Source organism: Gavialis gangeticus, unplaced genomic scaffold, assembly GCF_001723915.1.
Source record: "Gavialis gangeticus isolate Ggan-Ray unplaced genomic scaffold, GavGan_comp1, whole genome shotgun sequence".
NCBI classification, from domain to species: Eukaryota; Metazoa; Chordata; order Crocodylia; family Gavialidae; genus Gavialis; species Gavialis gangeticus.
In genome coordinates, this window is record NW_017728992.1 from 41,463,677 (window position 1) to 41,486,213 (window position 22,537).

Consider the following 22,537-nt stretch of genomic DNA (forward strand, 5'->3'; position numbering starts at 1 on the left):
CCTCTCCTCCCTCTCCCCCACCAATCAGTTGGCATCCTTCTGTACCAGATTTAAAAAAGAAGAAAAAAAAAAAGCTAGGAGCCATAATCTACTTCACCTATTAAACACCAAAATGAGATTATTTTCCATCCTCCTTGAGCCTCTGAAAACCAGTTAACCAAATAGCAAATGGGTCTCCCTCCTGAGTGCATTTTTTTAGTCTTAAGGCTAAAATGATGATGCATTACCAAAGTAGGTCCATTAACATTTTGTCAGAGATTTGAAAATAGTATAATGAAATCACACTCAGACACCTAATAGGTAGAGTGGGAATAAATGCTGTCTCCTGAATACGTCAATATTTATCTGTGCTATTTTTTATATCCATTATCTTGTTGCCTGTTCTTTTCAGGAAGTATCAGTGGTCACTCTAATAAGTGCCATTCTTCTTCCTGAACATTTAAGGGACTGTTTTTTTTGTCTACTCCCATATGTGCTGTTCTGAACGAACTGGCAGTAACTTAATTCGTGTCCCGACGAGCAGGAATGTTGCATTTCTCTGGGGACAACTAGTAGCAGCACATGTTTGTGCTGTTAGTTGTCTCTTGGGAACACCCCTGCACATTTGCTCTGGCAAGTTGCCCTGGGTTGGGTAGGGGAGGCTGGGGCCAGCACCTGGGCTGGGGCCAGCAGCCTTACTTGGGTCCTGGGGGTCTACCAGGGCTACAGCAGCGGCGATCGGGGCATGTCGATCCTAGCCTGCAGCTAAAGCATGGCTCCAGCCAGCCAGGCTCTAGTTTTGAGCAATGCACACTGCCACGACGTACGCCATCCCACTTTTTTTAGGTGCTTTTTTTTACACCGGGATCTCCCACTGTCAAAAATCCCCCACTGCACTGCAAATTAGCAGCACAGTGAATGCGTACGTGTGCAGTGCATGCAGTTTGCAGCATCGCTGGCAGGTTTGCAGTGCCACAAACCTCGTGCATGCTCATGCAGATGTGCCCAATGTGTTGCCAAAGTGGGGTTGGGGTGCCCACTCCCAGAATTTTCCTTATGGACCACTGACTAAATGCGGTGGTCCCTCTTGGTAATCTTTGCGCTAATTCTGGAGTGCTCCAGTTTCAGAACCAGCACTGGGGAAATTGATGATAGGGCATGCAGAAATAAGAGGCATTGGATAGTATACCCCTTCACTGGTACTGATTTGCTACTGATTGGCACTTATGCCTTGCCTTGACTTCTTTGAGAGCACTAGATACAAAACAGTGACAGGATCTGCTGTATATCCACTTCAAGTACACTTTAAGCAGTATCTTCGGAGCTGAAAAGTCTTAGGGTGTGTGTAGATGAAAGAAGGGCCCTAAATTGAAGTGGAGGGGGTTAAAAAACACTGCTTCAATTTAGGGCTGATTAAACCCCCGTGTCGTGCACACACCCCACTGACTTACCTGCCTCTGGCAGGGAAGGGAAGGCGAGCTGCTGGCAGGCAGAATAGTACTTGGGCTGTGGGGGGCACCTGGTGTTTCCCTCTGCGGCAGCAGTGGGCCCCCCCAGGCGGCATCCAGCTCAGGTAGTCCTGGGGGGCACTGCAGCTGTGGAGGGAAGCACTGGGCCCCCCCACAGTTCAGGCAGGCTCCAGGCGGGACTGGGGAAGAGATCAGGCTCCCTGCTTGTCTTGGGCAGAGCCTGCTTTCCTGGGCTTCTGCCAGGCTGCCTGCAGCACTTCCTACAGAGCCGTGGAGCTGCACGGAGCCCAGTGCTTTGCTCTGCACCTGTAGGGGCAGCAACCTAAAACTCCTCGAAGGAGTTTTAATTTGCTGCGCCCCAAGTCATTTAAGGCACATTACGCCACCGAATTTCCTACAGCAGCTGGAGTTAATGCGCAATATGCTGCCAAGGCGTGCAAACACCGATGCCATTAAAGCAGTGCAAAAGCATTTAACCTGCTTTAAAGTGCCGTGTACACATGCCCCTTGTTTCGTCTACACATAGCCTTAAGTTTTTAACCCAGCTACATTTCTGTACCTCCCAAGAGCCAAGCAAGGTTCTTTGAGTAGATGTGATATCTTTTACTAGACCAACTGAGTAGTTGGAAAAAAATGTTCCTAGCAGACTTTTGGGCGCAATCGCCCTTCTTCAGGCATAGGGACTCTCAGTGATTGCGCTCAAAAGCCTGCTAAGTACTTTTTTCTAACTAAGTTGGTCTGATAAAAGATATCGCATAAGCTCAAAGAACCTTGCCTGCCTATGTCCTAAGACCAACACAGCTACAGCCCGCAGCCCTCCCAAGAGCCAAAACGTAAGTGAATGGGCAAGATTAATTGGGCAAGGATTCTCTTCCCTCTGTATTCACTTTTATCTATTCTTATCATAAATATATTTTGGCAAATTCCACAGCGGGAAACTGTAAGGCAGTGGGAACAGAATTTTCATTTTTTCACTGTAAGGCACGCTGTGCCTCAGTTTCCCCACCTGATGACAATATAATCATAATTACATTGCCAGAGTGCTGAAATTAGTTGCTGTTTGACATATTGATGCCGATTGTCATATTAGCAAACCAGAGAATTAATGTAATTAGCATTTTCCCACATGTAACACAAAATGGTAGAAGTGAAATGTACAATTTGACTCTTTTAAAAAAAAAAGAGTTGTTTTGTAAAGCTTACTTTCTTGAAGGTGCTATAGTACTTGTACTCTGAGGTAGTTTCTCAAATAGTTTCTTTGCAATAGCACAGTCTAAATAGTTTCTTTGCAATAGCACAGTCTAAGAAGACAGTCCTTCATTGAATCCATGTGAAGGGATCATCTGCTTACGGTCTCAGAAGCCCACTGGGGTGCTGTATGGGCAAGTCAATGATAACTGAATAGTAAGCCTTCAGCAGGACCCCAAAAAGTTTTGTAATTAAATGGGAAGGAACAAAAGTCTATTTTATGTTCATAAGGAAAAATGTGTATAGCACACCTGTGGGCTGACGTAAGAAAAATATCAAAACTAACCAACCCATAAACCCTTGTGGTATTTTTAGTTATAGTGCAAGGACTGACTTTAAGGCTCAGATTTGTGTCTTTATTCACATAGTCTACCACAAACTTTATAGAGTTCTTGCCACACAATCTTTTCCCCAAAGTCCCTTCCCTCCCTGCCTGTTTTTTCTGGCTTTTTTGGGTGTCAAGAACTCTTCGTAGTCTTAAACTCAGACAAGGTGTTCTGCGGACACTTTCATTTATCACCTCCGGGGTTGCTACCAGATAGGTTCTGACCAGAGCTAAGCAGCCCTAAAAAGGGGCTAAAAAGAAGGCACGTGTTTCTGTCCTTGTCAGAGTCCTTCCTTGGGTGGATGATACCTGTGTTGTCTTCTGGATTACTTACTGAACCCTCCCGGATATGCTGCTATTGATGGCAGACCTTGTACTTGCTGCCTCTCTTAATGAAGCATCTTATATTTAAAGGAGTTGAGATATTTAAGCCCTGACAGCTATTGATACTTAAAAGTATCATCTTGTCTTATAAAGTGAGTTTCAGTTCCTACTAAATAGGTACCGTTACTAGGGACCCTGCATAATTAAGCCATGTCTGGTTTTATAATCCTGTTCCTCTTTGGAACGTGGACATTAAATGAAATGGATATTAAAACATTTCCCTGAAATGAGTTTAAATGAAGCCAAGCTTGGAAACTTGAAAAGTTGGTAAAAACTACATACAAATTAGAATAGAAATAGAGATGAGAGAGACTGCTTTGTCAGTTTTATTTTATATTGAATAGAGAATTCAACTTGTGAACATCAGCTTAGTCCAAGCATGGCAAGATCTTAGGAAACTTGAATTTTAAGTGGTGCATAGGTGGTGACTTAGAAACTGTGTCATGTCTACTTTTACCTTCTGAAGCCCACTAACAGCCTGCTGTAATTTCTTCTTCATAGGTTGTCTAACTTACTTATACATAGACTTTAGGATTATGTCAGCGGGCCATGAGTGGATCAATATTATACACCAGTGCCACGTTGCTTTTTGCTAAGAGAGTACTAAGCCCTGAGATGATGATGGATAGGGTTTACTAATTTTTTTTGGTGTTAAAAATATTGTGGTTTCTACCCCACTAGCAAGAATTGAAATTCTTCTGTTTCTGTTGTTTTAGGTTCTGCCTTTTATCTATCGTGCCATTGGTTCAAAGCATCTTCCTGCCAGTAACATCAGCTTTGTTCATTTTGACTCCCATCCCGACCTCCTTATTCCTGTAAATATGCCAGCAGATACTGTCTTTGACAAAGAAGCTCTGTTTAGGTAATGTATATGTTCTTCCTCCGAATGTCTAAGTACCATCTTATTTACACAGAAGATAGGTAGAAATGCTTGCAGAATACATTTAAATGTGTGATAGGAGTCAGCCCTAAAGCACTCTTTTAACCTTTTTACTCATACTTGTAACTGTTTATACACAAAGGATGCTTATTGAAAAATAATACTTGCAGTTTATTTATGTACCTTTCCCATATATGGAATATATTCATGGAACTGACAGCTCTTTACAAACAGGAGACAGTAAGTAATGTAATTAATCATCTATTTTCCCTCCATTGATTTCCAGTGAGCTCAGTATTGAGAACTGGATTATGCCTGTTGTTTATGCTGGCCATATTTCTCAAGTGGTATGGCTCCATCCAATCTGGGCTCAGCAAATCAAAGAAGGAAGACATGATTTTGTAGTTGGTAAAGACGCATCTACCACCACAATAAGGTAATGTATCCATTCACTTTAGCTAACAATATAAAAATTACTTGGAAAGTTTCCCATACACACATACATACATCAAGTTGAGGATAAACCCCTATGTCCCAATAATAAGTTCTGTACCTGAGGTCTGCTGTAGCTTGCAACCCAATAACTGCAGTTTGGAGCAGAAGTAACTGTTGATGGTCATGTGTACTATATGGTTTGCCACTCCAGAGGTGATTTAAGAGCAATGGAGGTTGTGCGGAAAATTTCAGCTGAAGTCATTGTCAGAAATGGGTTGAGGCTGTGCCAACCCCTCTCATTCTCTTTAGGAACTTGTTGATTGTGGCTGTCACTTGGAAAGGAGTCTCTTATCCTCTTGCACATTTTTCATATCTAAAATTAAAGCAGTCAGAATGTCTGTACTGATTTCTCCATCCTAGCAGGAGAGTTCACCCTTTTATTACCCTATGCCTCTGGCTCTGTTAGCCACAGAAGTATATTCAGAACGTAAATCCAGGGTGCCCTTTCTTCTTCCCTAAACTGAGGAGGCAGAAACTGTATTTGCTAGTCTTAAGCGAACCTTTGAGCCTAGGGATACACAGGGTGAGATTACACATTAGAATTAGCAAATGCTACTTGTAAGGGATGTTAGTCTGTGTTAAGGTTAACTAGTGCTAGGGATCAATCACAATTTTTTGGTGTTAATACATTCTCTAATGTGTGCTGCCCAGACCTGCCACTAGAGGGCTGGTGAGCAGGGGTGTGACTAGGAGCTGAAAGTCTGCTGCATGCCTGCCCTACTCAATGGCTCTCTAGCCATGGTATAGGCCTGGGGGGTGGTCTCTCCATACCACTTAAATCACTCCCTTCTCCCCCCAAATCACACTGCTACTCCCCCATCAGCTGCCAGATTCCCCTGCCCCCCCCCACACCCAGATCATTCCCCCAACCCTATGGTTGATGCTTCACCACAGGATCACTGTCCTGCCACCCCAATGAGCCCAAGAGCAGTGAGAGGTTGAGGTATGCGAGTTCCCCTCCTTGTCTGCTCCTGGGATCTCTGGAGCCCATGTTGCCCCCATGCGCCCAGATTCATCTCCACCAGGCCTTACAGTTTCCTGGCCATACCCAACTAACCAAGTTATCTCTTCTGTAACCCCCTTCCTCTGGGAGCAGGCAGGGCTGATTTGTTCATTGCAATTGGTTAACCCTTTTTCCAGCCTGTGCCGAGTTAGTACATCCTAGCAAAGCACCTGGAGACAAATGGTAGGCGCCAAGTGGGCTTTTCAAAAGCATCTTAACAAGCTGGGTGCCTAGCTCCCATTGACTTCTAAGCTACTTAAGGAATTAACCTGCTTAGATTCTTTTTAAATGTCTTTAGGCATTAAAGCCCTCATGGCTAGGGATCTCTGGAATTCATGCTGGAAGTGCATTGCGTGGTGGCTTCTTTAATCTAGGCGTATTCTCCACACAAACATCTGCTGCTGATTGGCAGAGGGTCCCTGTCACTCACCACCTGTACCTGATGGCCAGGAGGCAAAAACCACAGCATATTTTAAACTACAGTTTTTGCCTCCCAGCCATCAGGCACTGGTAGCAAGCGACAGGGCCCTTCCACCAGTCAGTGCGGGGGAAACTCCAAGATTAAAATAAGTGCCATACTTCTGGCGTGAATTCCGGAGATCCCTACTCATGATATCCAAGTTTCTCAGATTAATAGATATCATCTTTTCCCACCCAGTTTGCATTTATAGGCAGGAAAAGGAAAGCAATCATTCTTATTTATCAACTTCTAGTGATTGGAAAATATATTTTCTCTGCACCCACTTACAAAACTGAAACCAGAAGTAAAAGTTTTTCTGCATAACAGAAATCACAGTTATAGTTGGGTACAAAGTGAAGATCAGCATTAGTTCTTCGAAAATAACATTGAAAGAGATTTAACACAGTGCATTGTACCTTTTAGAAAGCTTAAGTTGTCTTCAGTAGTTAAAGGTGTTTTTCCCTTAGTTCTGTAGAAAATCTCAAAATCATCTTTTATTCATTATAGAGGGGTCATTCATGTAACACTTTTTTTTTTTTTTTAATTATTTAAATGATTTTATAGTAAATTTAGGCCTTAACATAGCTCCCATTTTGGAAGGTGAGGTATTTCTGCAAGAGAAAAATGTATAGAGTTGCAAACATTTTATTTAAATAAAAATTTGAACATTATTTTATTTTTGCTACTTTAATCATTGTTTTCTGTCTCCTCCTATTCCTATCCCCCTCCTAGTTTTGAGTAGAGCTGGAACTAGACTCAGCGTCAAGATGCCTGACAGCTCTTTCTAACTATACTGCTGATCTTCTTTATAACGTAGACCTTCAGGGGTGTCAAATGCAAGGTCCACAGTCAGATCCAGCCTGTGAAGCCATATGATCCTGCCCATGGGTCTTGGACTGAACCTTCACACTGCATGGTCCATATTGGGCCACACTGGAGCTAGTGCACAGGGCTGGCTCAGTGAGATACCACTTGCAGCAGACACTCTGCCAGCCCCTGTGTTATGCACAGCTGGTCTAGCCCCACACACCCCAGTAAATTCCAAAATTTAAACCATTCACAGCTCTACATTCGTATAGTATGCCATCCTGTTGTCATGATTTACTTAGCTTATTTGAATTTTCTTTATGATATAATGAATAGCAAATTATATTTTAATATTACATAAGGAAGAATCATTCTGTTACCAGCTGTAATTTTGTATGGGCTTTTCATATATGCTTAGTATATGACTTAGTGAAAAACAAGACATTACAGTAGAAGAACAATCTAGTTTAAATTGAATACATGAGGATCTTGTATGGGTACCATGTGCATATTCTGCAAGCCATTTCACACATCCACTTGGCTTACCCAGAGTCACTTACTATAAAGGCTCTTACAGTCTTGATTCTAATCTCTTTGGAAGGTCATACATTAAATGGGACCTATTCTCCATTCCAGGGTTACAAGTACAGATCATTACTTTCTAAGTGATGGTCTTTATGTTCCTGCTGATCAGCTAGAAAACCAGAAGCTTTTACATTTGAATGTCCTTCTAGTTAAGCCCTCTGAAACATCCAAACAACAAGACGACAAAAATGAAGCATCTTCTGCTAAGAAACTGAAGTTAAATGCAGAAGATACAGCAAACACTGCTACTCCCACTTCATCACAAGTACTGGAAATTGTTGGTCATTACTTAACAGATGCAAAGGCTCCTGGAGATGAAAAGAATGCATGTGCACAAGATAAAACAGAAACTTTCTTAGAGTCCTCAGCTTCCTGCTCTCTTGGAAGCAATGGATGTAAACCTATAGAGATGGTTAATGATGTTCTTCAAGTAGTACAGAAAGGAGATGCATACGTTTTAGATATTGACTTAGATTTTTTTTCCGTTAAGAATCCATTCAAAGACTCATACACCCAGGTAAACATGTAAACGTGCAGTCCTGCTTCCCTTCATAAAAAAATATTTGCAGTCTCTCTTACCTTTATTAATAGTTGGCAGCCAAATATTTTTTTAGTGTAGAAATTACCATATTGTCCTAACCTACTCTATATAAACTAAACTTAGATGGTGAGGTAAATATTTAGATGGGGGAGGTGTGAGCAACGAGAGCTTTTAGTGAAATCTTTTATTGGGCTAGCTGCATATTTGGAGGAAATGTTGGACAAATTTGCAAGCAAAAACTGCCCTTCTTCAGGCAATTTTTGCACCCAAAAGCTTATCTAGCATTTCTTCCAGCTATACAGTTGGCCCAATAAAAGATACCAGCAGAAAATTCTTACTTCTATTAAAAGGAGTTATATGGGACCTGGTGGATGCATCTATACAAGATGTTTTCTGAGCAGTAGGCTAATTAACTGCACAGTAAACATCATACATCTACATGCGCACCCCTGTTAGGCTGGAGTAAACAAATTTATTCCACAGCAGGGATAGTACTTATAAACTGTAAATCTCTCATGTTTTAAAATAGTAAAATATCTTGTATATATACATAGTAAGTAAGTTAAAAACTCTGCAAGATCACACATGTAGCACGCTGAGATATGAAAGTGCTTCAGGGGGTTGCCTGCTGGCTAGCCTGTCACTGAAGCAGCCTCATGCTCCAGCCAGCCCCTCTGCAGCATGTTGAGCTAGGGGGTGTTAAGCAGGTACATAATCTCATCCCTGATCAAGCATGCACATAAATACATAGTTTTAAGGATGGGATTAAGTCCTGTCAAAGTAAGTTTGAAGTTTAGCATGTGATTAAATGCCTAGTTGAATTGAGGCTGGTCACTGTTTTCTGAAGTAGATAAAACCTTCTGAAGCCACCCTTTTCTCCCATGTATATTTACAACAAGATTTCTGAAATACTGTGAGGATGGGGGTCTGTCATTGTAACATCAGTCATAAAAATAATTTTCCTGGGGATGCAAGAATCTGAAAACATTCTTCCTCTATATATTCAGTTCAATACATTGTATTTTGGATATGAAGGCACTAAAATACTCTTCCCTTTTTTTTTTTAAGGAAGAATACAAGATCTTGCAAGAGCTGTACAGTTTTAAGAAGCCGAATACCAATTCCACAGAGGTATGGCATTTCCTTTTAGAGTGGGTGAGAAAAGTGAAGAAATGATCATTTTTGTTTAACTTCTAATGATCAGGAGCTGTGACAATGAGAGAGACATGAGACACAGCTGCAAAAGATGCATAATTGCTGGTCTCCAATTAAGCTGTATATCATGTTGGATAGTAATTTGTAGTGCCTTAGGAAAGCTTTCTAAGTAAACATTATTACTTGATTTTGTGAAGAGTGTGAGGAGTTAGCTTGGGTATGAAATCTAATTTGCGTAAACAAACTGCTAATTTACAAAAGTGAAGCCAAAACATAACACATAGTCTAGGATATTTTATTTTGTTTTTCTTTTTTTGTTCCTACTTTTATTTTTCAGCTAGAGATGTAGTAAATACTCTGTTAGTATTCCAGTTATTATTTGTTGCTATTAATTTATAATAATTTTATAGATTTAATGTATAATAATATTATGTATACTTTATTGCTATCTTTTAATACCTAGAAGTGTCTATATAATCTAATATCTGTACGTGTGTTCTTTCACAGGAGGACTTGTTAGACTGTGTTGAAAATCGTATCCATCAGTTAGAAGATCTGGAAGCAGCTTTTGCAGATTTGTGTGACAAAGATGATGAGGAGACTCTGCAAAAATGGGCCTCATATCCTGGGTAAGGGATCTGGTTCAGCTCAGTCGTTTTTGTAAAAGCAGCATCGTGAGTCGACTATAATATGTTCAACAGGAAAGTGTTTTTCATTGCAGTACCATTTGTGAAACATGGGGTGGTTTTATCCATTTTGCTAAAAGAATCAGCTGTAAAACTAGCAGAGTAGTAACATCATGGTTGGCCTTTTTTTTTGCCTCCCTCAGTTCTAGTCCATTCCACGCTATTTGCTTCTGTAGACTTTTCCTCCTATAGAGATCTTTTTGCCTCTAACTCCTGACACTGGGTTATTTTGAAACCTCTCCTGAAATCTACTTGCATAGTAGCCTTCTTTCCACACCACTTCTTTCAACTTGATTTTACATCTCTGCTGGCCCATCTTGAACCCTTCTAGCATGGCTTCTGCAGCAACTGTGAGGACAAGGGCTGCCTAAAAAGTATCAGTTCTTATAAGGGTGGGAAATTACTTTTTGTCCAAAAAAAAAAAAATAGGGAACACCCAAAACCCCTACAGATTTTTCACTTGGCAGTGCTCCTAGGGCATCTCAGACTTGTATGCTGGACACTTCTTGTCTCTACTCACTGTTGTGATTAGGGTTTCTCCACCAGGTAATGTCTACCATAATTCACTGCATTTGGGTCAGCAAGAGTCAGACTGTGCTGCATCATGTGTGATGTCATCTGGGCTTGGAATGAGCTCCATAGAGGAGAATGTGAAATCATGATGTATCTGAGTAAAAAATTACATGGAGCACTATGGCAACACCCCCTATGCCCTTTTTTTTTAAACAGTAAATTTTTGGGGAACTTTTTTCAGTCGGTATGTCAGCTTCTTCTCAGATGAATGGGAAGAATGTCCATTTTCCCCCACTATGTATGGCAACAGTGCTGACCAAATGAATCCTGCGGCATCTCAGTAGTAATGTCTGCTAAGACTTCATTTGAGTTAATGCTATATCTCAGGTCCCTGACAAGCAGTGCACTTACGACACGATTAACCAGTTAATCATGTCTTAAGCAGCAACTTGGCCATACGTTCAGATAATTAATGGTGTGATAGAACAAGGAATAAGCCATAGCATTATTACACAAAATATGTGGAATAACTTTGTGGTTGGTTTGTATCCCACTTTTAAATTGAACATGTGGTCACACCCAGCCTCAGAAATTCACAAGAGCCTGAATCAGCTGACTGGTGTACTGCGGCGCAGAAGGACTGAGCTCCCACTTTGTTACTTGCTGGTGCAGGGAGACCCTGATCCCAGGCTCCTCCTTCACCAGCAAAAGGGCACGATTGGGATCTGATCTCTCATCTTCCAATAGCACCTCCTGCCATGCTTATATGTTATAACTGGAGGCATGATTGTTGGGATTGCATATCTGATCCCATTGCACATGTAGTTGACTGCCTGCCAGGGATCTCTATAACATCTTGAATGCCGGGAATCAAGTTGTAACATCTTGAATTTCCATTCAGCTGCCTAAAAAAATTGAAAGGAGATAGTTCCAAGCATTGTTCTGTTCCCAAAATCCCATGAAACCCAGACAGAGTCTCTCACAAGGAGCCTGGATCTCATGGGGCTAATGCTCTTGCTCTTTTACAGAAGCAGGTTCAGAAACTGAGCTTGGAACTTGAAACATGCTAGTAGCAACGTGTTATTTTCTCTCCTTTGCCTTTATTTGTCAAAATCTGTGTTAGATGCATGTACTTCTTTTTATGTAAAAGTAACTACTTTGTTTTTTATCCTAGAATGAAACCCCTGGTTCAACTTGTGCATAGTTTGAAAAACCGAATGGATACTCCCGACTATGAAATGGTAATAGAGAGTTACTTAGCTGTGTTAGTCTGAAGTCAGGGAGAAGGCAGGATGGATTTGCACCTTGTATACATCTGATTTAATTAGTCTAACATAAGCTTTTGTGAGCTGGAGCTTACTTCATCAGATGCTGTGAAAGGATATACACAGAGCAGTGTATAAGGTGGAGACAGTATTACATGCTTTGTGCATGTCCTTCACAGCATCTGATGAATAAGCTCAAGCATAAAAGCTTATGCTATATACTTCTGATTTAGTTAGTCTATAACAGTGGTCAGCAATGTTTTTGGACAGAGGGCCAAAAACACCCACAACCTCGACTTGTAAGAAGTTGGTGTGCTATGGGTAGACAGTGGGGGAGCCATGAGGGACCTGATCCTTGTTGTGGCAGCACAGCCCCAACCCCTTCCCCAAGGCATGCATGCCAGGCAAAATGCCTTGGTCTATAAGGTGCAAAATTGATGTTGCCTTCGGTGTGATATGGTAAGCCATTAATAGTAAGGACTGTATATAAATAGCCTGCAGAAATCTGTTTTCAACAGGGCAAAATACTGAATTCTTTTTTACTTTACTTCTTGAAACCATAAGGGTTTAGGAGTGTTTCAATATTTGTACTTCAGAGAATTTTCAGAACTGGGCTTCTTTAGTTAGGTCCTGTTGTCTGTACTTAGGTACCTTTAATGGTGGTCTAGTTTTTCAGGGGTACGGTGATCCAGCTGCTCCCATTGCTGTGGTCCATCTACCACAAATCAATTGGATTTGTGGAGAATGTCTTCAGAGTCTAAATTTAGGTACCTGTTCCTTGATCTGATAGATTTTTGGACTACCTGAAGCCCCCAAAAGTAGTAGCTGGCCAAGTAACATTTCTTTGCAAATCATATCATTCACTTTTAGAGTGGTGAAGTCCTTCTGTCAAATTAATCTTCTAGGTTCATCAGGCTGGTCTTACCTGTGACTATTCTGAACTTCCCCACCACGTTAGCACGGAAAAGGAGATAGAGGGCCTCATGCAATCTGTTAAGCATCTTCTGAAAAACATACCCAAACCTACACTTGTGACAGTTGCTCGGTAAGAATATGTTTATTTTTATGCTAAACACTTAGGCAATAGCTGCACTGTCAAAGGATGAGGTGATGATAGCATATCCGTCCACCTGCCTAATGAAGGAAACGGAATTCCCTGAACTGCGTTAGGGGTCAGTAAAGTTGCACCATTGGAGTGAAAATACAGAACCACATATTTGGGTCCTAGCTTGGGAATAAAAAAGTCTCTGACTACCATCTGATTTTTAAGTGGTGTTTTTTTCTGTTTTTAATTCAGTAAACAGGGGATGTAAACCAGGAGTGTCAAACTCACTCTGCTCCCTGTGCTGGATCTGGACCATGGCACTCCTCACAGTTTAGATCCAGATGTGGTAGGAAGGCTAGTGATGGTGCCAAAGTAAGCAAGGGCAGTGAAGATTAACACACACATCACTTGCCTATCAGGGCTGTGTCTCCCACTTGCCCCATGCCCAGATCTTTGGTCCTCTGCCCTTGGACCACATGACATAGCTCTGAACTGGATCCAGCCCACAAGCCTGAAGTTGAGTGTTCCAATATAAATAATTAAAAATCTTAGGGAACAAGTATCAGTAGTATCTACTTGCTACCTATTTTACTGGGTAGCAATTAGATCAAGTTAACCATATAGTAAAAATTAGGTTTTCCAGTCTAACTTGTCATCAGATATTTACCAGAGGTGCCTGATCTTTAACTTTGGGCATGAACAACAATGACAATTACAGTGGTGGGGAGAGAGCGGAAACATCACAAATGCCAAGGTGACCCCACCAAATCTTTTAGAGAATTACCACTAACAGAATCAAGGGTAAAACTTCAGCACTGCAAGTGATACTGGTTTAGGTTTTGTCTGTACATGTCCATTCTAGAGTAGCCATTGACCAAAAGCAAACAGTCTACTACCTGCCACCTAATGGTGAGGCCCTATAATAGCTACCTAGTATTTGAGCTACCCTGAGTACCTGCACATTGATGATTCCTGATCCTAGTAAAACTTACATCAATATACAGAACCAGTGTAAAGTATACCGAGGTATATGTATTTCTCTCTAGGCCTTTGACTAGAATGATAACATGGAACAGACACAGTAGTGGCATGAGATGCCAGAGTACCTACAAGCTTAGATACCATAATAACAAGTACAGTATAGTAATTGAAGTGAAATGAAATAGGTCATGTTTCTGGTTTTGCCGCAGCTTTACTTTTTGACATAAACCTGTTTGCACTGAAATGTCACAGGCTTGAAAATGGTAATACTGTGGGGGTATTTGTTGAAAGGATACAAGGAGGCTAAACTCAGTTTGTTAAAGTTCTTTGAGATCCTTGAATATAACGGACTATGCAGGAGCAAAATATATATACAACAGTCTGTAGTGTTTTTTATTTACATTCATTTGACTGTCTAAAAATCACTGTTACAGATCAAGTTTGGATGACTATTGTCCTTCAGAGCAAGTAGACTTCATTCAAGAAAACGTTCTGAATGTTCTAAGTTCAGTGTATGGTGTTCTGGACATTCATTTAGAATATGCAGCAGATTCATCTTCTGTGTGAATGGACTCTCCATACCTTCCTCTAACTCGGCAGCATTACGTACACAATTCAGATATTCCCATTAGATTGCTATGCTGTGGAAATATCTTGTACTGAAAGCAGTCCCATGTCCTTTGCCCCCAGAACAACTTCCATCTAAGCAGGAATTGATTATACACAATTTCACAGTAAGGAGGTTCCAATATTTTTATGTATATCGCTCACTGACATTTGCTATCTGGATTATTTAACCCACCAAAACCAATATATTTTTGAGTCTTATATTAGATATATTTGAAATGTGGGGGGGGGACTTTTTATATTACAGCAGATGGCACTAGAAACCAAGATAGTAAAGAGAGTTAAATTTTAAGCGCACCCTGTCTTTGTTGCATTGATTTCTTAGGAAGCTGTAAGTGAAATGTCATCTGCTTTTGTTCTGGTCACTGATGAGACTTTGTTTTTTGGCTCCAAATTAAATATGGTACATATTTTACTAGACTGCTTTTTAAAATCTAGTATTATGAGGAGAAACGATTATGTTTAATCCACAAAGGCTGTGACAGAATTAGACGCACATTTGAAACACCTATGGAAAGTTAGCTTGCTTTTCCTTTTTTTTTTTAAATAAATTGATTTCCCATATGTTAGTAAAGTGTGGGATGAAAGGTAATAGAAATTTGTTAAACCCGTAACTGAAACCAGTATCATGATGCGTTAACTACAATTGCCAGTAGTGCCACTGTTTGCTCACTCGGTGACTTTTGCTCCTTCCCTGTGCTGGAGATAATCACTTTTCCATTTTACCTATGTAGCCTGCCTTCTATTGAATTTTACAATAACTTAATCCCCTTATTCCTCAAGGCACTTTATTTTCAACCAATGCAGCATCTCAGAAATGCAGCCATATCTATAGAGGACAGTTGCAGTCAGTTAGTAAAGGTGAGAGAAAGGGGAAACTTTGATCAGGGATTTTGTGATAGCCACTGCTGCAACAGTGTTATGAAATTCCAGCATCTACAAAAAAGCTTATTTTTTTTTAAGATTTCATCTTACTCTATTTTTCCTTTGGAAGCAGGCATCTTATACAAATGTGTTTTAGTACCCATTACATTTAGGGGTGGGGGAGCATGAAATTTTGGCCTCATTGAACTCAGTTGCAAAATATACGTTGCCAAAATTTTACCAACGTATGCTGATATTCATACTTATAGGACAAAGACCGTCTCTAGCCACATGTGTACTCATTTCCATACCTAGCCAGAAAAAGTGTCATTTTCACAACAATTTATAATTAACTGGTTAGTAATGCAAGAGGAAATGGCCATCTCCAGAATGAAAAAGAGACCAGGCTTCATCTGGGACTGATATGGAAAAGGGGAAGTGAGAAGGAGAAGACAACCACTGGAATATATATATGAAGATTTTTGTGAATAAATATTGTTTGTGGTGTTTTGAAAGAGACTTGGTGTTATTTATTGGCAATTTCACTTGTTCTTCAGATTCTTCAATAGCCATTTTTAACTATTATTTCTGCTGTTACTTATAATAAATTATGCCTTAAGTGATGGATAGTTTCTAACACATTGTATTTAATCTAATCCAAGGTTTTATTTTCCCCCCAGTTCAACATTGTGAGGGGTTGGGGGTGGTGAGAAGCCTTATCCTGGACTCAGAATACCAGCCCCAGTTTTGGTCCTGGCTCCAAACTGGAAATGAGCCATCACCCACTCTGAGTTGGGATGACTTGTGCTGTCAAGGAGGGAGTGCATGGTGTTGGAAGCGGAGGGGAGACCACATGGTTTGGTGGGGAGGGTAGGAGGGGAGAGCACAGGGCAGACCCGTGGTTTGTGGCTCCTAAGGAGCATGGAGGACACCACATGGCCTGCATACTTAATTTATAAGTACTTAATTTATATTTGCAAACTTTTATTTGCAATCATGATGGCTAGGTTTGGTTACAGCAGGTTAGAATTCAAGTTAACAAAGCTGCTCTGAGCCACCCAGTCACTACCCACTTCACCTCTGCTAAGCAGGAATTCTTGGGTTGGAGGAGAGGGGTTGGGTTTTGGTCCACCTGGAAATGTCTACAGTCCCCATCCAAAGGTTTTCCTATTAGACTATATTCTAACCCCAGTGAAGGTGCTCTCCAGGTCCTCCTTGTGTTGGCTCCCAGACGTTCAAGGAAGTTCAGCTCAAGTCTTCTGGATAGATGCATTTAAATGCAGCATCTAAGGAGTGATTCCCAACTGGAATACAGCATAATTGTGGAGTGTTGGGGGCTCCTGATGCTGCCCCCACACTGAGCAGTGTACTCTGGCATAGATCCCACAAAGCTCTGCACTTTCTGCTATCTCCCAAAGGGAAGGGGAAGGGATAGAGGGTGCCTCAGTGATAGCCTGGCTGGGAACAAAGCTGCAGCCCAGCCAGGATGGGACTACAGGTCAGCTCACAGATGTAGCATGGACCACTACTGCCACAATGGTAGTAGCATCAAGCTCTAATGTTAAAGTCTCTGTCGATGATTAGCAGCCTGCCCATCACTGACAGCTTGCCTGGTGGTCTCCTTTCCCCAGCAAGGGAGAGGACCAGGGTGCCATTGTTCGGAAGATCTTGTCAAAAAGCCTGATCAGAGGAGCAGCTCCATATGCTGGCTGGAAAACATACTTCTCAAGCAACTTTGTGCTGTAGTTGTAGACACCCATGCTACTGCTGTTTTTGCAACACTGCAAAGTGTTGCATGACTGTCCATGGCACAAGTGTTTTTCTGGTGTCATGTCAAACAGTAATGCTATCCAGGTGGAACTAAACTCTAGATTTATTATTAAGTATCACAGCAATCATTCTTTGAAAAGTTCTGGGAGAGAACTTTGGAAAGTTTACCTCACTAACTTTACTTAGTGACATGCATGATGTAGACCCAAAATGGAAAACATCTTAGTTCCACAGGCTTCTTTAAATGTGTCCTCTATACATGGACATAGGTGCCTGTCCATCATTAAGGTTTAATATAGCTCTCCCTTGGGTCCAAGCAGAGACAGATACTTCCAGTCTCCTTTTACAGTTGGTTAAACCATGCATAAGATTTAAATTCTTCAGTAATTTTATTCTGCACCCATTTTAATATCTTGTGATGCAGCACCTCTCACAAAAATTTGTAAGTAGTGTAATTACTGTTGTTGAGATGTCACATTTAGTGAGTTTTAATGTTATGACTTAAGCCAAGTGTTTCCACTGTACTATCTTTCATAGTACCAGAATTCAGGGTTTGTGTTACAGTTAGGCAGTGCTAGAGAAATGCCTCTTTTAATCATGTCCATGTTTAATACAGCAAACAGATCTGTGCTTAGGGTAGGAATACCTCTGGGCAGAATATAGGAACAGAAAGTATGCAATAGATAGCAAAGTCCTATTTGCCAGAAAGTAACCAAGATCAGGAATTCAGTCCATCCAACAGCTTGCTAGCTATAATCTTTGGTAAGTGTCCTAGGGACTCAGATAATGTCAAGGCTGTTAAGTCAGTGCACTGGTATATATTCCATCTACCAATAGCTCAGTTTCCCTCAAGGCATCCAATATAGTTGTCCCTTTCAAAATCCTTTGACTTTTCCTTACTTACTTGATGGCACAAAGAATGGTCAGCACAATCACCAATGAATCGCCAAATCGTCTCTGACCCTACAGTCAACCAGGATTTAACTGGCCATGCTGTTATCGGGCGCTTCTCAACTAGTTTCAAACTGGACAGGGTCACTGTGTCTCAAGCCTATACCAATGGGGCCTTTGCAATAACAACAAATGCCCTTATGGACAAGCAGTCTCTTCAATGTCTCCAACCAGTTTGGCATGGGCAAGTCCACAGCTGGAGAGGCCACTCAAAAGTTGTGTCTGGTAATCCAGAACAGCCTGGACAACTTTCATTCACCTCATCAACCTGCAGGAGGTGGTTACTGGCTTCTGCTGCATAGGCTTCCCCATGGATGGCACCCACATCCCTATCCTCTGCCTGCCCAATGGTGCCCAGCCATTCATCAACCACAAGGACTACTTTTTCATTGTCCTGCAAGACACAGGTGACCAGCAGGGCCACTTCACCCTGGCTAGGTGGAAGCACCCATGATGTCTTCCACAAATCCCTGCTCCCTGAGATGATGGAGAACAGGCGGGCGTTACACTCCTAGGGTTCCCCAATTTCATCATTGGTGCTGTCATCATCCCTCCCCTCATCTTTGGGAACCTGGCTAACCCACTTTTGCCCTGGCTGATGAAGTCCTATGGGGGAAACAGGACTGCCAGAAGGAATGCTTCAACTGCTGCCTGAGCAGGTACCACATGACAATGGAGTGCACCTTCAACCGCCTCAAGGTGCACTGGCAGACTCTCAGCATTCACCTCCTATTGAATGATGCCCATGGCAGAACTTGGTCCCTCTTCACATTGGCACAAACCAGCAAACCTTTGGAAAGGGAGTGGTTGGGGGAGGTTTGTAGAAGGAGTGAAATAACCTGGAAAGGGTGGTTAGGACAGGGAAGGGGGAAGCAATTGAGGTCAGGGGGAATGCTGCAGGGGTTGAACTCAACAAACGCAAAACCTTGGAGGGAAGGTACAGGGTAGGGGGATTTAGCGTTGGCACACTAACTCCTGGATTTAGGAGTGAAGATCAGGGGTTTCTCTGTGTAGGAGCTGGATAGTTGAGTGATCCTAGACCCAATGTCCATCTGAGAGAGCTCCGGGTCCAGGGGAAAGCATTGTCACAGTGAGGGCCATGGATTCATGGCTCTTCTTCACAGGACCCAGCCCCAGCCCCTACCCCTGGGACCCAGTTTCCCCTTCCAGGGACCCCAGCCCTGCAACACTTGGCCAAGCCTGGGGCCCATGTCACTCAGCAGGACTGAGCCCAGGGGCTGCCTACTCCCACCAAGTCTGTGCTGCTCCCCTGCAGAAGGACCTGGGCCAGGAGAGGGGTTGCAGAGAGCAGAAGAGCTCTCCCCTGGCTCCCCACCTGGGAGGTGGAAGAGCTGGGGTCAACAGGCTCTGGTACCACCTGTGGTCCCAACAAAAGCCTAGCTGGGTGGGCTGGTGGGCTATGCTCTCCTCCCAGTTTTGAGTACTCCTGCACCCCTCCAGGACTGTCCTGGAACCACTTGGGGGGCCTGCATACACAGAAAGACTACCAAGGCTGGGGTGGGGGAGAGTGGGGGGCACAGATTGGCTCTGGGAGGTTGGCAGTGTCCCTGACAGCCCTGGTCCTCCAGGCACTCTGGTCCTGCTCCCCTTGCCTGTTGGAGTGGGTCCTTTCTGGTTGCCTGGGGCCTTTCTGCTTCCCCAAACTATGGGTCAACGCTCCTCCTGTTCCAGGCTACTCTGGTAGCTCCCAGTCAGGGCATGATGGGGACCATTCCTCCCAGCTTGCATCCCTGGGCAGCAGCTTTACCCGCCATTCCCAGCTGGGAGAGCACTGATGCCAGTCAGGGGTGCTATTGGTGGACATGAGCAGTCCAGGACCCTGTCCATAAATTCCTTCTCCTGGCACTGTGACTGCCAGCTCCACAGAGCCATGGGTGGCATCTTCAAAATAGTGGGTGGCTATCTCAGATCTCCATTCCTGCACCTCAGGAGCCCAAGTGTAGGCATCCCACAGCCTGCGCATGTCCCCACCTCCACATCTGGAGTCTCTCCTCATGCCTATTCACACCTAGAGCTTGGAGGCGGTGACCAAGGCCTGCCACATCTTCTCCTTGCTTTCCTTGCTTCTTCAATGACTCCTACAGATCTCCCTTATACACTCTGTACCTGTGGCCCCATGGTCTTGGGCTGGCATCCTGTCCTCCACGTGTTGCTCTCCCTTTTACAGGTGATGCCTCTGCAGTTAGACAGGAGACACAGAACTTTTATGTGAAGTTGCCACTTTTGCTAATAAAATGAAATATAAAGACAAGCAGCTGGGCACATGCAGAGATGGAAAGGTAGTTATGGTGAGTGCCCTGTCTAGACCCTTCCCTCACCTGGGGCCAGAAGCTGTACCACTGGTCTCCAACCAGCATACTGAAGACTGTGTTCCTGACTGTGCTGCAGATGAGCAGTAGGCCCTGGAGAGGTGCTGGGATGGGTTGCCAAGGAGGGAAGGCCAGGCACTGTGGCAAGTACCTGCTCCATCCACTCCAAGGGTCTGGGGACCTAGGGTCCCACAGGGACTTGAACTATCCACAGAGTAGGCAGAGACTACCATTTCAGAGAATGCCAGCAGAGCTCTTCCACTGCTCTTCCCCCTGATTCTTCCCTTACAGAAGATGTCTTGCAGCACTGTGTCCATGCAGAAGTGGTACTTCTCTCCTAACATTTCCCTGGTAAAAGTTGGCCAGGTCTGGAGGAATGAGCTTTACCACTACTCCTGGGGAATGCCAGCCAATACACCCTGCTTCTGCTACAGGACATGGTCCTCCAGGAAGTGTTTAACAGTTGGAAGGGGGCCATCTGCTTTGACAGCACACTGGGGAAGCCTGGGTTGCTATTCAATGTGAGAATCCACCTTGCATGCTATCTGTGATTCTACTGTGAGCTGACACCTGTGGATGCCACCATTATTCATGCAGTGTTGAACCTGTGACCTGACCCCAGGAGAAGTTCCCCAGACACTGGCTGCCTAAGAAGAGTACTGCTGTGTGCTGCCTTTGACTTTCCAGCAATATTCTTCTACTTTGAGTACTCCAGGAGGGGGTGAGGATGGGGGTGGGGGTTCCTTTGCTTTCAGGGGTTGGGGAAGAGGGAGCCATCTAGGATTATAGGGCAAGGTGGGGTTGCCTTGAGGGGTCAGTATAGTGACTGCCTCAGCCATAATACAGGCACCTGCATATTATCTCCTGTCCCTGACCTCCCTGACCTCAGTGTCCTCTCTGTCACCTAGATTTGTGGCATTGCCTACTGGGGCAGGGTGCTACATTCTGGCACTTGTGTCTGTTTTTTACACTTTGCCTGCAGAGCTGGAGGTGGGGGAGCTGTTTCAGTAGCAACGCACCTGGAAGGAAGCTCTGCTTCTTCCATTAGGTGAGCATGAGGTAGGACATGAAGGTGTGAATTAGGCTGATTTATGTTCCCATTGAATAGAAGATAGATTGCCAACAGCCCAAGGCCTGGGGTGGCCAGCCTGGCATCTTGGCTGTGGTCTAGCATAGGAGGTAGGGAGGGAAAGTGGGAGGGGAGGAGGCTACTGGTCTGCCCAGTGTTGAAAGATAAAAACCTCTCGAGCATTTAGCAGCCCTGCACTTTGAGCAGCCAGGGTGAGGCAATTCACACTCTTCCCACACCTCTCCATCCATGCACCATCCCACCCCCAATCCCTTCTGGATTTCTGTGTCACAATGACCTGAAAGAGGGCTGTGACTATGGGGAAGCGGGTCCCCTCGCTCACCTTCCTTCCCCTCAGACAATTTGCATTTCCTCTATTACCTGGGTCCCCATCATGGCTTCATGGAGTGGGGGTCAGCCATACATCCTAGACAGCATGACATGCTTGATCAGTGCCTGGCTTGTCAGCAGAAGTGGGGGGGAAGGCTGGCCATGGGTCCTGCAGGTTGTGTTGAAGCAGCAGCCGCTGTGCTGGTAGTGGCAGGGCTGAGGGACCCTGTGCTTCTGGAAGGGGGGGCAGTGAGGTGTTGGTTTGAATTGCTGATGCATTGGAGCTTCCCCCCTCTCCTGTGTGTAATGCTTCCTGCTCTTAGCCATGCCCAAGAAGATGTCAAGTGAGCTCAGGTCCAACTGCAGGTACAACTCAGCTCCCACATCCTGTAATGATGCAGGGACAAGCACCAATGGGGTGGACTCCTTGGGGGCCATCACCATCACCTGACCTCTTGCCCTATGGCACCCAAGGACCTGGTTGTGCCATCATCCCAGAGCCTTCCTGTTCCTTCTCTTCCAGTGGGGTCCCTGCCAATGACTCTTCCTGCCCCTTGATGGTACTGTAGGTATGCAAGGTCTTGACAGCCCTGTCCGTGGTGAGGAGACAGAACAGCTCCTCCTAGAAGGGCATGGTCAGTCTCCTGGCCCTGACTTTTTGTTGGCATCATGTATACACCTGTATTGGATCTTCTTCCATTTGGTCTTGGCACAGCAATGCCCTGTTGTGGTTCTGTGCCTGCAGCTGCTGGGCAATGTGCTTGAAGACATCCTT

General features: G+C 43.7%; 1 protein-coding gene across 3 annotated transcripts in view; it reads left to right on the forward strand.

Annotated features, from left to right (window-relative positions):
• Positions 1-15,831, forward strand: part of CUNH5orf22 (chromosome unknown C5orf22 homolog) — a 23,738-nt gene extending 7,907 nt beyond the window's left edge. The window contains exons 2-9 of one of the 3 annotated variants that reach the window (XM_019521568.1): positions 4,122-4,267; positions 4,572-4,721; positions 7,687-8,152; positions 9,245-9,307; positions 9,839-9,960; positions 11,705-11,771; positions 12,701-12,840; positions 15,677-15,831. In XM_019521568.1, coding sequence (XP_019377113.1) covers positions 4,122-4,267; positions 4,572-4,721; positions 7,687-8,152; positions 9,245-9,307; positions 9,839-9,960; positions 11,705-11,771; positions 12,701-12,840; positions 15,677-15,788 — 1,266 coding nt within the window. In that variant the 3' untranslated portion in view covers positions 15,789-15,831. Of the gene's footprint in view, positions 1-4,121; positions 4,268-4,571; positions 4,722-7,686; positions 8,153-9,244; positions 9,308-9,838; positions 9,961-10,549; positions 10,974-11,704; positions 11,772-12,700; positions 12,841-14,255; positions 14,681-15,676 lie in introns of those variants that run through there. The other 2 variants (XM_019521562.1, XM_019521578.1) reach the window with 2 other exon arrangements.
• The last annotated feature ends 6,706 nt before the right edge of the window (positions 15,832-22,537 follow it).